The sequence below is a fragment of the Oncorhynchus mykiss genome, chromosome 13, assembly GCF_013265735.2.
Source record: "Oncorhynchus mykiss isolate Arlee chromosome 13, USDA_OmykA_1.1, whole genome shotgun sequence".
Taxonomy (NCBI): Eukaryota; Metazoa; Chordata; class Actinopteri; order Salmoniformes; family Salmonidae; genus Oncorhynchus; species Oncorhynchus mykiss.
The window spans coordinates 61,957,259-61,975,138 of NC_048577.1; the positions used below are offsets into that span (position 1 = coordinate 61,957,259).

Below are 17,880 nucleotides of genomic sequence, written 5' to 3' on the forward strand. Positions count from 1 at the left end.
GTTGTAGAATGGAGAAAAAAATAATAATAATAAAAACCCTTGAATGAATAGGTGTGTCCAAACTTTTGACTAGTACTTAAGACATGATGTTCATGTGACGTAAACAATACTACAATATCAAAAATGGAACCGCTAAGAGTGTCAAGAGAGACTACACCATGCCAGCTAGCTGTTATCCCCTTGGCTTACCCCCAGTCAGGCCTGTATGTGTCGGGGGCACGGGGGCTCTTCAGGACCAGCAGCAGAAACTCGTGCATCTCCAGCAGGAACGAGTCAGCGCTGCTCTTGGTGAAGAATGTAGTGAGTAGCCTCCGGTCTTCATCTCCCAGGGGATTCCTGTATTCCTCTGAGACCCCCACAAACGGGTCCTGAGGATGGGGAGGGTTAGAGAAGCTTTAATATACACTAGGGTGTAACATAACATTATGATCATTTTCTATTTATCACATTATGTAAGTTAGTGTAACTAAGGTTAGTTTCAATTAATGTTGTAAGTTAGTACAACTTAAGTCACAATGTTACAACTTATGTTGTAAGTAATACAAGCACATCTCACCCATACAAACAGTAATCCAGACAAAACTTCATAACCAGTATAAAAAAACATGACCCTAACAAAGTCATGTGAAGACTTGTCTGGGTGAATGTGTGGTGTCTCGTCGTCTTACCCTCTTGAGGCGCAGCATGTTCTCAGACTTGAGTGAGGTGAGGAGCTGCCACAGGGCCACACAGTGTTTCAGACTACACCTGCTCAGGGCCTGCATGAGGACAACAGGACAACACAGTGACTCAGACTACACCTGCTCAGGGCCTGCATGAGGACAACAGGACAACACAGTGATTCAGACTACACCTGCTCAGGGCCTGCATGAGGACAACAGGACAACACAGTGACTCAGACTACACCTGCTCAGGGCCTGCATGAGGACAACAGGACAACACAGTGACTCAGACTACACCTGCTCAGGGCCTGCATGAGGACAACAGGACAACACAGTGACTCAGACTACACCTGCTCAGGGCCTGCATGAGGACAACAGGACAACACAGTGACTCAGACTACACCTGCTCAGGGCCTGCATGAGGACAACAGGACAACACAGTGACTCAGACTACACCTGCTCAGGGCCTGCATGAGGACAACAGGACAACACAGTGACTCAGACTACACCTGCTCAGGGCAACATTGCACTGGATTTGTGCTAAAAAGGTTAGCATTTGAAACAGTGGCCAGGTAAACAAAACCAAATAATGCATTCCTGTCTTACCTTGTCAATAGACTGCGTTATAATAGACAGGGTCAGGAAACCAACATGTCCTTTTGTAATTTGGGTGAACTATCCCTTAGTTTAATATAACCTCTAATCACATCAGAAAACATGAAATCACTGCTAATGGATTCTCTTGAAAGAGCTCACCTTACCGAGGGATGTGTTGTATTAACTTTCGGCTACAATTAATACCAAATTAGGCAAGACTGACTGATAATATGCTAGCTACAGTTGAAGTCGGAAGGTTACATACATTAGGTTGGAGTCATTAAATCTTGTTTTTCAACCACTCCACAAATTTCTTGTTAACAAACTATAGTTTTGGCAAGTTGGTTAGGACATCTACTTTGTGCATGACACAAGTAATTTTACCAACAATTGTTTCCTGACAGATTATTTCACTTATAATTCACTGTATCACAATTCCAGTGGGTCAGAGGTTTACATACACTAAGTTGACTGTGCCTTTAAACAGCTTGGAAAATTCCAGAAAATTATGTCATGGCTTTAGAAGCTTCTGATAGCCGACTTGACATCATTTGAGTCAATTAGAGGTGTACCTATGGATGTATTTCAAGGCCTACCTTCAAACTCAATGCCTCTTTGCTTGACATCATGGGAAAATCAAAATAAATCAGCCAAGACCTGGAGAAAAAAATTGTAGACCTCCACAAGTCTGGTTCATCCTTGGGAGCAATTTCCAAATGCCTGAAGGTACCACGTTCATCTGTACAAACAATAGTATGCAAGTGTAAACACCATGGAACCACGCAGCCGTCATACCGCTCAGGAAGGAGACTCATTCTGTCTGCTAGAGATGAGCGTACTTTGGTGCGAAAAGTGCAAATCAATCCCAGAACAGCAGCAAAGGACCTTGTGAAGATGCTGGAGGAAACAGGTACAGAAGTATCTATATCCACAGTAAAACGAGTCCTATATCGACATAACCGAAGGGCTGCTCAGCAAGGAAGAAGCCACTGCTCCAAAACCGCCAAAAAAAGCCAGACTACGGTTTGAAACTGCACATGGAAACAAATATCTTACATTTTTGAGAAATGTCCTCTGGTCTGATGAAACAAAAATAGTACTGTTTGGCCATAATGACCAACTTTATGTTTGGAGGAAAAAGGGGGAGGCATGCAAGCCAAAGAACACCATCCCAACGGTGAAGCACGGTTTTGTGCACTTCACAAAATAAATGGCATGATGAGATAGGAAAATTATATGGATATATTGAAGCAACATCTCAAGACATCAGTCAACAAGTTAAAGCTTGGTCGCAAATGGGTCTTCCAAATGGACAATGACCTCAAGCATACTTCCAAAGGACAACAAAGTCAGTGTATTGGAGTGGCCATCACAAAACCCTGACCTCAATCCCATAGAAAATTTGTGGGCAGAACTGAAAAAAGTGTGTGCGAGCAAAGAGGCCTACAAACCTGACTTCGTAACACCAGCTCTGTCAGGAGGAATGGGCAAAAATGCACCCAACTTACTGTGGGAAGCTTGTGGAAGGCTACCCGAAACGTTTGACCCAAGTTAAACTATTTAAAGGCAATGCTACGAAATACCAATTGAGTGTATGTAAACTTCTGACCCACTGGCAATGTGATGAATTAAATAAAAGCTGAAATAAATAATTCTCTACTATTATTCTGACATTTCACATCCTTAAAATAAAGTGATGATCCTAACTGACCTAAAACAGGGAATTTTTACTGGGATTAAATGTCAGGAATTGTGAAAAACTGAGTTTAAATGTATTTGGCTAAGGTGTATGTAAACTTCCGACTTCAATTATACAACAAAATGCTGACGACAACAAGACATCAAATGAAGTCACTATGTTTAGGGTATCCATCTGTTTACTGGTTCCTGTAAGGAAGCCAATGAGGAGCCAGCTAGATGGAGAGAGCAGTGAAACAATCAGGCTTTAGGCTCTCAGCTAGCTGCTTAACCAGAGGAAGAAACAGACAGTAGGGCACAGAGGTATGTTACTGCTGCACCCGGACAGTCTGTGGGCTCCGGACGGAGGAAGGGGGCTGACCTTTAGGATGTGTGGGCCAGTCTGGTCTCCCATCTGCAGAACCTCCTCCAGGTAGCGCTCCAACTGCAGCTGGGGCTCGCCTCCCGTCATGGCCAGGAAGCCCAGAGCCACCTCCACGGTGGAGAGCGCCTCACACACCTCGCTGTATGACTGCAGCTCCCCGGCCAGCGCCGACAGGGTCAGGATGGGCAGGGGCTCCTGGGGACACAAAGGCAAATGACAGAGACGTGGACAAGGCATAGAACAGGGTCAACTCAACCTCATGCCAGGGTTGTGTTCCAAAATTGGATGTAGTGTATCAATACCAGATTTCCCCGTTCATATCATACTGTACCATGTGACAACATGTCACCAGAGTTGTTGTTACTTACCTGTTGAACCTTTCCTTTCACATCCTTGAGGATGTTTTCATAATTGCGGTCGTGTCTGTTCACCAGGGTTGGGATTCCCTGTATGAGGTGGTAAGCAACACATCAAAACCTGTCTAATACACGGTCATATACTAACTCCTGTCTTTACCTCAATTTGGCTGCGTTTACACAGGCAGACACATTCAGATCTTTTTTACTCTAATTGGTCTTTTGACCAATCACATTAGATCTTTTTCAGAGCTGATATGACTGGTCAAAAGAACAATTAGTGAAAAAAAGATCAGAATGTGAAAACGCAGCTTGTGACAGCTAAGTGTTTCTGTAAAAAGGGAAATCTAGACAGTTCTGGTCTAACCTCTACCCCACACTAACTTCAGTAAAACATATGTTTATACGTGAACGTAGTTGCACCATTTAAGAGAATATTTCAAAAATGTATTTCATTGCATTTGTTATTGTTAGACGATTGCTAATGAACTTGGCGTTACCCTACAAGAGAGTTTGTCACATTAACAATGTACCCTGTGTGAATTTAAGTATGCTCCTTCTAATTCTCTCTCTCGGAGGAGGACCTGAGCCCTAGGACCATGCCTCAGGACTACCTGGCCTGATGACTCCTTGCGTGTCCCTAGTCCACCTGGTCATGCTGCTGCTCCAGTTTAAACTGTTCTGCCTGCGGCTATGGAACCCTGACACTGGACGTGTTACCTTGTCCCGGACCTGCTGTTTTGGACTCTCTCTCTCTACCGCACCTGTTGTCTCTAACTGAATGATCGGCTATGAAAAGCCAACAGACATTTACTCAAAGGTGCTGACCTGTTGCACCCTCTACAACCACTGTGATTATTATTTGACCATGCTGGTCATTTATGAACGTTTGAACATTTTGGCCATGTTCTGTTATAATCTCCACCCGGCACAGCCAGAAGAGGACTGGTCACCCCTCATAGCCTGGTTCCTCTCTAGGTTTCTTCCTAGGTTCTGGCCTTTCTAGAGAGTTTTTCCTAGCCAGTGCTAGTGCTTCTACATCTGCATTGCTTGCTGTTTGGGGTTTTAGGCTGGGTTTCTGTATAGCACTTTGAGATATCAACTGATGTACGAAGGGCTTTATAAATACATTTGAATGATTGATTGACCTTGCTGCAGCATAGGCATTTAGTAACTTTGTCGATGCCGAGAACTGTACATTTGACTGATCGTGTGCTGACAGACAGACTCACGTTGAGAGTGATGAGAGGCTTTCCCTGCAGGAAGCGGGCCAGGATCTGCTGCTGGATCTTGGGCAGGTCGTACTCGTGCAGGGCCTCCTGGCCACGCTCCACACTGTACTGGCAGTTGGACAGAACCAAGGGCAGCAGATCCCTCTCCGGCTCGTAGCGGATCACGTGCAGGTCGCTCAGGTCCGCCGGGCTCACCGAGTAGCTGGGGGAGAGAAAGGGGAAGAGTGAACTAATCTGGTGATATCAACCATGTCTGCTTCTGCTTTCTATCAGTTCAGCAGGGGTTCAGGGGTTCCCAACCAGGGGTACTTGGGAAGACTCAAGAGACCATAGTCCTACTGGTAAAATGCACAAGGGGGTACTCTGGGCAGAGTAAAATTCAGTTGGTGGTATAGTAACCGAAAAAGGTTGGGAACCACTGGCCTTGCAGTTAAAAATGTTGGACCAATAACCAAAATGTCGCTGGTTTGAATCCCCGAGCCGGCAAGGTGGAAAAATCTGCCGTTTTGCCCTTGAGACAGTTAACCCCTAACAACAACTGCTCCCCGGGCGCCAATGACTTGGACGTTGATTAAGACAGCCCCCCACACCTCTCTCGGTTAAATGCAGAAGACACGTTTCAGTTGAATGCATTAAATTGTACAACTGACTAGGTATCCCCTCTCAGACCGACCATGCATACAGCATTTTTTCTAACAAGCCTAATGAGACCAGGGGCCATATGTATCAGAGTAGGAGCGCTGGTCCCGGATCAGGTCCCCCCCATCCAAGTGATCTTATTGTGATTCTAAAGGAAAAATTATCCTGAATCAGCACTCCTACTCTGAGATAGGACAACAGCACCCTCACCTGGTCTCCTCTCCAGTGTGCTTGTCCACGCAGTAGACCAGTTCGTTGTGCAGGGCGATGAGGTAGCTGACCAGCGCCGTGGAACACAGGCCGGGACCCTGTCGCCGTGGCAACAGAACCAGGAAGTCACTGGTCAGGTCCAGGTCCTCCCGGCAGAACTCGCCAGGGATTTTAATCTCACCTGGAGCAGAGCCAAAACACACAGATTATAAATCACAAAAGAGCAGATTAAGAAATCAAGCATGAGTGCCCCTCCAAAGCGCATATTTTAAAAATATTGTATATATATTTCTATTATTCCTTAATTAATAGAGCCCTAGAGTTGTGCTACGATCATCTGTACTCATACCGTTGGTTGCCAGGGAGACCCGGAGCTGATTCCATGTTGTCAGGAAGATTTTGACCCGTTTCTCGTACCAGGCTGTGAGGGAGGCTGTGACAACAAACATAATAATCCACATGGAAGCCTATATTGTAAACCAACTGGAATACCCTTTTGACACTAGTGTTCTGGCCTGAACTGTACTGAGCCGACTCTTCTATTTGATTTTCCAGCCTGTATGGTGGAAACATCACCAGGCTACTACACTACAGTACAGTACACTACAGCTTAGCTCGGCTGGCCTCAGTAGAGTGAAACTATTGATATATCTGCTCGCTGTACCATGCCAATAACACAAACAATACCACTGATTGTTTTCAGTTGGACATACAGTACTGTGACTAACCCAGAAGTATAGTTTAAACTAGTACCTGCTTTCTGGCTGTGAAGGAAGTCAGCGATGGTATGGCAGGTGAGGTCAGTCACGTTCTGGAACCTCTTCACCAAATCTCTCTGCAGTGCCAGGATGTCAGGAAGGAACTTCACCAACCGCAGCTCTGCCTCCTGTCACCAGACCAATCAGAGGGGGGGGGGGATGTTACCGCGACCAATCACAGGGTACGGTAAAACAAACAAACTGCCAATCACACCACATAGAACGAAGGTCTGACCAACATTGTGACTGTCAATGAGACTGTAAACACGTTTATTATTAACATTAGAATGAATCTTTTGGTTGTGTTTCAGATTATTATGTGCCCAATAGAAATTAAATGGTAAATAATGTATTGTGTCATTTTGGAGTCACTTTTATTGTAAATAAGAATAGAATATGTTTCTCAACATTTTTACATTAATGTGGATGCTACCATGATTACCGGAAACAAGGAGAGACTACAAAAACCTGTCCAATAAGAATCGCTCGCTTCCATCGCAAAACATTTTGCTACGCTGTGCACTAATGAATAAGACCAAGGTTTCCGTTCAGCGATGCCTCAGCTCATACCCTCTGCAGGAACCGCCAGAGCATGGGCAGGGTGTCCCTGCCGTTGTGCTGCTCCACGATGTGGGTGAGGCTGAGTAGAGACACCCGCTCCCTGCAGCTCCACACAGACGAACTGTGGATCAGAGACTCCCGGGGCAGAGAGGCAAGGAAGAGGCGCGGGTCCCCGAACACCAGCCTCATCACAGGGTTGGAGGAGACCCGCAAGTCGGCCCGGACAAAGGCGTTCACTTCCTTCAGCCGCCTGTCCAGGTGCTGGAGACGGGATGGGACGAGGGGAGAGAGAGACAGAGGGGAAGAAAGGGTATAATTTAGATCATGTTTCTGTTATTCAGGGCGGTGTTCATTAAACACTAAACAGAAGAAAACAAATTCAAAAGAGATAGGGACTACCTAGACTTGTCCAATAAGAAAACGCTAAATGTTTTTATTTTCCATTGCAAACATTTTAAAACGTTTTCCATTGGGTGCTCTAATGAACACGACAGTTATAGATGGACTACCGAACAAATACAAATGTTGTTGACTGTATTAAAAAAGGTACTAAAGTCATTTATTCATCTAGAGATGATGAACTGAGTCAAATGGTGACTGATGTAATCAGTTGGTACCTTCAGCTGAGGTGTGATGATGTCATTGCTGACGGTGGTCTCCCAGCCGTTTCGGGCCTCCTTGGTGGAGAGCAGGTTGTCATAGGGAACAGGCCCTGGAGAGAGAAGCAGACAAGAGTCAAGGAAACGTTCAGTGTCTGATATCATTCACAGACAATGATTCAATAACAATATAATGGTAAAGAATGTACATATGATTCTAAAACTTCAATAAGGAATGGCTCATTTAATAGCACCATTAGCATGCTTAGTTGGCTTGTAATCAGACAGCATTAGTGGCCTAAGGTGATGCTTGTTTTTAGTGATTGTAAACCTATTGAGGACATGGAGGTGTTTCTGGTCCCTTACACTGGCCAGGCTGGTGGGGCCCCAGAAGGCTGCTGATGACCAGGTGGACGGTGTTGACCGTGTCGTCAGACCCCTTCCCCAGCGACCTGGTCACCTGCTCCATGTCCTTCAACAGGTGGGCCCACAGGAACGCACCGGGGTCGGGCACTGGGGGCTTGATGATGGCACCGATGACCTACAGAGAGAGAAAGAGGGGGAGGGTAGAGGGAGTGAGAAAGGGAGGGAGTGGGGGTGAAAGAGAGCGAGAGTGAGCAGAGAGAGAGCCGGAAACAGAGAGAGAAAGAGGGGGAGGGTAGAGGGAGTGAGAAAGGGAGGGAGTGGGGGTGAAAGAGAGCAAGAGTGAGCAGAGAGAGAGACGGAGACAGAGAGAGAAAGAGGGGGAGGGTAGAGGGAGTGGGGGTGAAAGAGAGCGAGAGTGAGCAGAGAGAGAGACGGAGACAGAGAGAAAAAGAGGGAGATCAAGAGACTCCGTTGAGGCAAGTGTCCTTCAAGAGATGTAACGGTCACCACTGGACAACAGTCAAACCAATAACCCCATCCATCCATGTACAGCAGGTACCTCTAGTGCAGTGCTTTTCAACCTCCTCAGACATTCAACACTTTAGTTGTTGTGGCCCTGAACTAATTCTAATTCACCTTATCAAAAAAAGTAAAAGTAAGTAAAACATTTAACCTTTATTTAACTAGGCAAGTCAGAGAAGAACAAATTGTTATTTACAATGACGGCCTACCCCAGACAAACCCACGCCACTGGGCCAATTGTGCGCACGGTCAGATGTGACACAGCCTGGATTCGAACCAGGGACGGTAGTGACGCCTCTTGCACTGAGATGCAGTGCCTTAGAGAGCTGCGCCACTCGAGAGCCCTAAATGCTTGATGATTCGTTGATCAGTTGAATCAGGTGTGTTAACTCTGGAATAGTTCCAACACATGGAACAGCTGTGTGATCACGAGGAGATGTTTGAAAACCCCTGCTCTAGTGTACTTACCTGGGGGTGACTGCTGGCCCCTAGCAGCATGGCCATGTGTGTGATCACGAGGAGATGTTTGAAAACCCCTGCTCTAGTGTACTTACCTGGGGGTGACTGCTGGCCCCTAGCAGCATGGCCATGTGTGTGATCACGAGGAGATGTTTGAAAAGCCCTGCTCTAGTGTACTTACCTGGGGGTGACTGCTGGCCCCTAGCAGCATGGCCATGTGTGTGATCACGAGGAGATGTTTGAAAACCCCTTCTCTAGTGTACTTACCTGGGGGTGACTGCTGGCCCCTAGCAGCATGGCCATGTGTGTGACCAGGCGCAGCAGGTTAAAGGGCACTGGGGACATGTTCTTGGTGTCCTGCATGTCCAGGTTGTCTCTCCGTCTGGGCTCTCCCAGGATGTGGCCGGTCTGGGTGCGGTCACCCCTATGAAGAAGGGAAAAACAACATGTGTTTGTCTCCATTCTCCGGTGCCGACATGATACCAGACCTGGGTTCAAATAGTATGAGCCTGCTTGGATGGCCAGATGGCCAGCGTTTGTACTTTGGGGGCTATTCCATTGGTTCCATTGTGCCAGGTCAGCTCAATCAAGCACAGCTAAACAATTTGAAATCAAATAAAATTCTGTTTGAACCGAAGTCTGCACAGTGCAGCACCTGCTCAAGTCATTATCAACGGTCTTAGAAATTCCATAAAAATCCCACTCACTGAATCTGAACGGCTTGGAAGCCAGGGACAGCTATGTGGTTGTCCCCTCCAATCTCGAGGCCACAGTCCAGGCAGCGACTCCTCTCCATGGGCTGGCCACACTGTGGTTAGAGGGGTCAGACAGAGGGGTAGGAGAGAGAGAGATTCTGAGAAACAGTACTTAACTGAAAGTTAGGGCCAAAGATAAGATTATTCAGAATAAACTCAAACGTTACGTACCTCACCGATGGTGCACGGGTGATTGTTGGGACAAACTGTGTAAGAGCAGAAGAAAAGCTTGGATGACTTCACATTTTAGACAGTTAAATCTGCTAAATCTTTCAAATTTCACACATCCTTTTGTTGTGGCTGTTACTATACTTACAGTACCACTGCAGCTGCCCCATGGCTTTGTGAGCCACTGCTAGCATGTCCTCTGGCATGGTGGGGAGGAAGGCTCTCTAAAGACACACAGGAACAAACATCAACGTTAGCTGGACTATACATGAACAGAACGGGATACTAGGACCACCCTGGAGATAAGTCACTGGCTTTAATGTGTTGAAAGCTGTTGTTTTCCATGGACTGTACTGACTGATACTTCACTGATGTGGTGGATATGCCTTTTAAAGTATTTCAATAATTAATCAACCAACCATTTTCAGACTACAGGGCAAAGCCAAACCATACTGCGCTGGCATTGATATTTATTTTCACAGGTTACCTTTTCAGCATTCTATTAAATGTTGAATGCATACCAGGCCAGCCCAGTACAGCTTGGCTCGGCTCTGTAGTGTGAAAAGGGTTTAGCCTGGATTCCTTCCAGACCAGGGGTGTCAAACTAAATTCCTGGAGGGCCGTGTGGAAGATGGTTTTTGTTATTTCCTTTCTATTCATGTCAAATGAAGACCTAGGCAACCAGGTGAGGGGAGTTCTTAACTAGTCCTTACCCTATGGGCCATGGTCAAAACTAAAGTAGTGCACTACATAGGAAACAGTGTGCCATTGGGCACGCAGCTACAGTGTTCCCACCTGCATGTTGGCAGGCAGTAGGGCCAGCTGCTGGAGGGGCGCCAGTACACCCTGGTTCCCACAGAGCAGCACTGCAGCCAGGTGGATGCTCAGCTCCACCACCACACACTGGGCCCCAGAGGCCCCGGGACGGACTTCCAGGGGCCCCAGCCGGTTGGCCACCAGGGCCTGGGCGAAGGCCCTCACCTCTGGGCTGACCAACACCTTGGAAGCCTGGATGAACGCCAACAGGGCCTGGCATTGCTGGGGGGGATACAGTGTTAGCTTTAGGTGTAAAGACACTGTTAAAGAGACAGGTGAAGTATGGAAGCTGAGGAGACAGTTGATACACAGTGTTACCTTTAGGTGTAAAGACAGGTGAAGTATGGAAGCTGAGGAGACAGTTGATACACAGTGTTAGCTTTAGGTGTAAAGACAGGTGAAGTATGGAAGCTGAGTAGACAGTTGATACACAGTGTTAGCTTTAGGTGTAAAGACAATGTTAAAGAGACAGGTGAAGTATGGAAGCTGAGGAGACAGTTGATACAGTGTTAGCTTTAGGTGTAAAAACAGGTGAAGTATGGAAGCTGAGGAGACAGTTGATACACAGTGTTAGCTTTAGGTGTAAAGACAGGTGAAGTATGGAAGCTGAGGAGACAGTTGATACAGTGTTAGCTTTAGGTGTAAAGACAATGTTAAAGAGACAGGTGAAGTATGGAAGCTGAGGAGACAGTTGATACACAGTGTTAGCTTTAGGTGTAAAGACAATGTTAAAGAGACAGGTGAAGTATGGAAGCTGAGGAGACAGTTGATACACAGTGTTAGCTTTAGGTGTAAAAACAGGTGAAGTATGGAAGCTGAGGAGACAGTTGATACACAGTGTTAGCTTTAAGTGTAAAGACAGGTGAAGTATGGAAGCTGAGGAGACAGTTGATACACAGTGTTAGCTTTAGGTGTAAAGACAGGTGAAGTATGGAAGCTGAGGAGACAGTTGATACAGTGTTAGCTTTAGGTGTAAAGACAGGTGAAGTATGGAAGCTGAGGAGACAGTTGATACAGTGTTAGCTTTAGGTGTAAAGACAATGTTAAAGAGACAGGTGAAGTATGGAAGCTGAGGAGACAGTTGATACAGTGTTAGCTTTAGGTGTAGAGACAGGTGAAGTATGGAAGCTGAGGAGACAGTTGATACACAGTGTTAGCTTTAGGTGTAAAGACAGGTGAAGTATGGAAGCTGAGGAGACAGTTGATACACAGTGTTAGCTTTAGGTGTAAAGACAGGTGAAGTATGGAAGCTGAGGAGACAGTTGATACAGTGTTAGCTTTAGGTGTAAAGACAGGTGAAGTATGGAAGCTGAGGAGACAGTTGATACACAGTGTTAGCTTTAGGTGTAAAGACAGGTGAAGTATGGAAGCTGAGGAGACAGTTGATACAGTGTTAGCTTTAGGTGTAAAGACAGGTGAAGTATGGAAGCTGAGGAGACAGTTGATACACAGTGTTAGCTTTAGGTGTAAAGACACTGTTAAAGAGACAGGTGAAGTATGGAAGCTGAGGAGACAGTTGATACACAGTGTTAGCTTTAGGTGTAAAGACAGGTGAAGTATGGAAGCTGAGGAGACAGTTGATACACAGTGTTAGCTTTAGGTGTAAAGACAGGTGAAGTATGGAAGCTGAGGAGACAGTTGATACACAGTGTTAGCTTTAGGTGTAAAGACAGGTGAAGTATGGAAGCTGAGGAGACAGTTGATACACAGTGTTAGCTTTAGGTGTAAAGACAGGTGAAGTATGGAAGCTGAGGAGACAGTTGATACACAGTGTTAGCTTTAGGTGTAAAGACAGGTGAAGTATGGAAGCTGAGGAGACAGTTGATACACAGTGTTAGCTTTAGGTGTAAAGACAGGTGAAGTGTGGAAGCTGAAGAGACTGACAATAATATTCCTTTCTCTTGACGTGTACTCATGCACTACTTCCTGCAATCCTGCAAATCTAAAAGCATTTGATTGGTGGTGACATGGACTAGTAGGAGTTTCCACCATATGTCTTATGTCAGTCATTTTCTTTCAAATCAGTGAAGGGTAGGAAGGAGAGAATTGGGACTACATCACAGTATCTTGTCTTTGTATAAGGACTCTTACCACAGGTTTAGGATGGAAGCTGTCATTGGCTGATCTGTAGAGAGAGGTGACTTCTCTGAACAGGGCCAGGAGCAGGTAGACTGCTTTCTTCTGTGGAGGACATTTACAGCCCTGCACACACACACACACACACACACACACACACACACACACCCAATGGAGTGTTTTTCCCCCAATATCGAAATCATTTATTGGTAATAATTAAGTACCTTACTATGATTGTTTTAAACAGAAACAATAGCTTCTTAACAAAGAGCAATTTCTCAAGAAAGAGTTTTGCTAGGACTGTCTGGGAGTGGACTGTCTGGGAGTGGTCTGTCTGGGAGTGGACTGTCTGGGAGTGGACTGTCTGGGAGTGGTCTGTCTGGGAGTGGACTGTCTGGGAGTGGTCTGTCTGGGAGTGGACTGTCTGGGAGTGGTCTGTCTGGGAGTGGACTGTCTGGGAGTGGACTGTCTGGGAGTGGACTGTGTGGGGATGGGAAAACTGAAAACGTGCTGTTATTGGCAGAGATTTGGAACTCTTTCTTATTGGTCTATTAACTCATTTACTGCCTGGTGATGTCACCATGGAAGGCCAAAACTCCATCCCACCAAAACAGGCTGAAAAACAGCTCTCACACTAATAGGGCCTTATCATCACTATCACAGTATTATTCCAAAGTGTGGAAATATACATACAACACAGGAAAAATCATGTTTTGACTGCACTGGGCCTTTAACACTTTAAAAACAGAATATCTGATAGAAAGAACATACACATGAACAAGCAAAATCAAATCACAAGCTTATGTAAAATGTTCTGCAGGTGTTTCACTTATGAAGTAAAGTAGAACTACAACAATACCTCACAAGCGTTGTCCAATCCCTCGATTTTGCCTTCCATCATTGCCTTGGCAACAGCATCTCGGATTGTCTTGTAATCCTCTCCACACACAAGATATTGGTCTATCTGGCTGCCATCTTCATTCTGAAGGACAACAGAAGAGAGAAAGAGTGGTTAAAATGGTATGAAATATGGTTTATATCATCACATCAATACAGGAATACTTTGTAAAAAAAAATCGCTACATACTCCAAAAATGCTAGCCATGAGATTCTAGATATGAAATACCCATTTAACAAATACAAACTTAAAAACATTTTGGATGAAATAAGAACACCCGAAGCTAAAAGGTTGACTATCCCTGTCCCACTTCCAGCTTGGTACGGACATCGTATTGCTCCCTACATTACTCTCCCGTAAAGAAAGACAAAATGGCCACCATTACCTGCTGCAGAACTTCAGCAGGGAACAACCACCGGATGTCAGCCACCTTCAGGAGTTTCTGAACAAACTCCACGCCGCGCTGGCTGCAGATCTTACGGATGAGGTAGACCCGGTACCAGTCGTTCCCGCTGCGTCTACACAGTTCTACCACGCTGGTCAGGAAGGCCGCAACGCCGTTAGGAGACTCCTCCTGCGATCCTATTGGACCATAATGGGAGAGGGAAGCGTCACATGAACACATACGATTGATTGAGAGGAGGACTAGGATAATTAGGCAAACGTATACTATTTTTTTATTTTTAAATAGATAGGTTTTATAGTCACATACACCGGGTAGGTGAAGTTAGATATGTTGTTTTACAGAGTCAGCCATAGTAGTATGGCGCCCATTGAGCAAATGAAGGTTAAGTGCCTTGCTCAAGAGCACATCGACAGATTTTCCACCTTGTCGGCTCGGGTATTCAAACCAGCAAACTTTCAGTTACTGACCCAATAATCTAACCGCTAGGCTACCTGCCGTCCTACTGCATTAATTAAATCATTGAATAGTCTATCAAATCAATCATATATATTATACGACAGTTGACCTACACCCACAAGTATCAACAGGAACAAAACAGAAGAAAAAAACATTATTAAATGGAGTGATACTGGCAGACTACTTGAAATGACCCAATGCTAGTTGTACCCAACTGAACAGGATCCAGGATGACGTACGTACCTGTGGCAGCAGCCGACAGCATGTGGACCAGAAGGTCTGCAGCTCTGTCCAGCCCCATGCGCACCCTGGCCACCTGCTGCAGGTACTCTACGGTGGCTGCGTGGCCGGCATCCAACTGCAGGAAGTCCCCCAGGAAGACCCTCTCATCCTGCATGCAGGCCTGCTGCTCCGCCACCATGTGGCACTGCATCCGCTCAAACATGGAATCCTGGGATGGAGAGGAGGGTGTGACAATGATGTCACTGAAAAAGCATGTCACTGAAAGATACTACGTGTAGAATGTGTCACCCATGTAGAAGCTTGGTGAACTGCAACAACACTCAGGCTCAATATAAACAATTCCCTCCCCTCCCCCGCATGCCATTTCCCCGCAACACGGTGGAGAGGTTAGTGCCATCTGACTTCCCAAGGATCCTGGATAGCAAGACTATTTTACTTTCAGTTACGTCCATCAACTTCAAAACAGCAGTAAAAACAATATTTTTGGTAATTGAAAACCTATTTCACAGTGATTTAGATGGTACAATGATTCCCTACACTATTCAGTGCTTGTTTTCTCAAATATACTGAAATTGAGCATGGAATTTCAGTAACCAGGAAATGACAAAGCGATTTCTACATTGGCCGCTTGTCCCAGTCTGCCATTGTTCGTTGTGCACGATGAGGAGATGACCACGCCTTTTAGTGACGTCGATGTAAGAGGGAGGGTGCAGTTTTCCCATCTGGCTTTCATTGTCAAATAGCAAGTCTGCATTTTAGAATGCTATTTTGTATTGGCCCAAAATAAAAATAAATGTGTGAAACACTATCATTCCACTATTACTGCAGATAGATTATTATGGACATTTTCTGAAATTACAATGCAAAAACTCTACATGTAGTTGCTTGAAATAGCATTATTCACTGAAATCGCACACTTCACTGAAATAGCATTATTCACTGAAATCGCACGCGTCACTGAAATAGCACTATTCACTGAAATAGCACACTTCACTGAAATAGCACTATTCACTGAAATAGCACTATTCACTGAAATAGCACACTTCACTGAAATAGCACTATTCACTGAAATAGCACTATTCACTGAAATAGCACACTTCACTGAAACAGCATTATTCACTGAAATAGCACATGCAGCCATTGACATAACTAAATCCACAGCAGTAAAGACTGAGTTTCAAGCATGACACTATGTATTACTTTTAAGGCTAGGATTTTGCATCAACTCCAAACAGTCAAATCAATGTACTTAGCCGATATCTCTTCACACCAACAATTACTGATGCATAACTCTTTATATACACCAACCACATAAATGCTACTGTAGATTCAAATGGGTCATACATACACCTACCTCCGTTCAATGGGCCATATATACACCTACCTCCAGACAGATGATTCAATGGGCCATATGTACACCTACCTCCAGACAGATGATTCAATGGGCCATATGTACACCTACCTCCAGACAGATGATTCAATGGACCATATGTACATCTACCTCCATTCAATGGACCATATGTACACCTACCTCCAGACAGATGATTCAATGGACCATATGTACATCTACCTCCAGACAGATGATTCAATGGGCCATTTGTACACCTACCTCCAGACAGATGATTCAATGGGCCATTTGTACACCTACCTCCAGACAGATGAGTCAATGGGCCATATGCACACCTACCTCCAGACAGATGATTCAATGGACCATATGTACATCTACCTCCATTCAATGGCCCATATGTACACATACCTCCATTCAATGGGCCATATGTACATCTACCTCCATTCAATGGGCCATATGTACACCTACCTCCATTCAATGGGCCATATATACACCTACCTCCAGACAGATGATTCAATGGGCCATATGTACACCTACCTCCAGACAGATGATTCAATGGGCCATATGTACACCTACCTCCAGACAGATGATTCAATGGGCCATTTGTACACCTACCTCCAGACAGATGATTCAATGGGCCATATGTACACCTACCTCCAGACAGATGATTCAATGGGCCATTTGTACACCTACCTCCAGACAGATGATTCAATGGACCATATGTACATCTACCTCCATTCAATGGCCCATATGTACACATACCTCCATTCAATGGGCCATATGTACATCTACCTCCATTCAATGGGCCATATGTACACCTACCTCCATTCAATGGGCCATATATACACCTACCTCCAGACAGATGATTCAATGGGCCATATGTACACCTACCTCCAGACAGATGATTCAATGGGCCATATGTACACCTACCTCCAGACAGATGATTCAATGGGCCATTTGTACACCTACCTCCAGACAGATGATTCAATGGGCCATATGTACACCTACCTCCAGACAGATGATTCAATGGGCCATATGTACACCTACCTCCAGACAGATGATTCAATGGGCCATTTGTACACCTACCTCCAGACAGATGAGTCAATGGGCCATATGCACACCTACCTCCAGACAGATGATTCAATGGGCCATATGTACATCTACCTCCATTCAATGGGCCATATGTACACCTACCTCCATTCAATGGGCCATATGTACACCTACCTCCATTCAATGGGCCATATGTACACCTACCTCCGTTCAATGGGCCATATGTACACCTACCTCCATTCAATGGGCCATATGTACACCTACCTCCAGACAGATGATTCAATGGGCCATATGTACACCTACCTCCAGACAGTTGATATACAGAGAATACAGTTCATTCTTGTCTGATTCCTCCAAGATGTTGCTCTGTTCAACTGCTGTCAGGTGCTGCTGCAGGTAGTCTTTCACGTCATCAAAGCTTCAAAAACAAACATGAATTTAATCAAACATTGAGGGCATTTGAAAAATGTTGATATATTTAAAATCATGAATGAAAGAGTAGTCTAGCAGTACTAGTCACATAATCACCTGTATTTGAGCAGGAGTTTGAGAACAACCGACCGAACTACTGGGTTTTTGTCAACAGAATCGTCAAAGGGAGAGAGGGCCTTGGTCAGAATCTGACGATGAGCTGGCAAAGA

At 45.2% G+C, this 17,880-nt stretch overlaps 1 protein-coding gene across 9 annotated transcripts in view; it reads right to left on the reverse strand.

The window, feature by feature from the left end:
• The window catches only part of LOC110512085 (E3 ubiquitin-protein ligase rnf213-alpha-like), a 70,054-nt gene that overhangs the window by 10,607 nt on the left and 41,567 nt on the right, over window positions 1-17,880 (reverse strand). For 8 of the 9 annotated variants that reach the window (XM_036941806.1, XM_036941799.1, XM_036941798.1 and 5 more), the window contains 22 exons: window positions 17,768-17,870; window positions 17,543-17,657; window positions 14,842-15,049; window positions 14,122-14,318; window positions 13,698-13,820; window positions 12,854-12,964; window positions 10,742-10,984; window positions 10,095-10,170; window positions 9,950-9,984; window positions 9,731-9,831; window positions 9,291-9,447; window positions 8,043-8,217; window positions 7,695-7,789; window positions 7,087-7,338; window positions 6,512-6,644; window positions 6,108-6,191; window positions 5,759-5,939; window positions 4,910-5,111; window positions 3,690-3,767; window positions 3,319-3,516; window positions 669-758; window positions 190-368 (listed from right to left, as the gene is read on the reverse strand). In XM_036941806.1, coding sequence (XP_036797701.1) covers window positions 190-368; window positions 669-758; window positions 3,319-3,516; window positions 3,690-3,767; window positions 4,910-5,111; window positions 5,759-5,939; window positions 6,108-6,191; window positions 6,512-6,644; window positions 7,087-7,338; window positions 7,695-7,789; window positions 8,043-8,217; window positions 9,291-9,447; window positions 9,731-9,831; window positions 9,950-9,984; window positions 10,095-10,170; window positions 10,742-10,984; window positions 12,854-12,964; window positions 13,698-13,820; window positions 14,122-14,318; window positions 14,842-15,049; window positions 17,543-17,657; window positions 17,768-17,870 — 3,136 coding nt within the window. The other variant, XM_036941807.1, reaches the window with a different exon arrangement.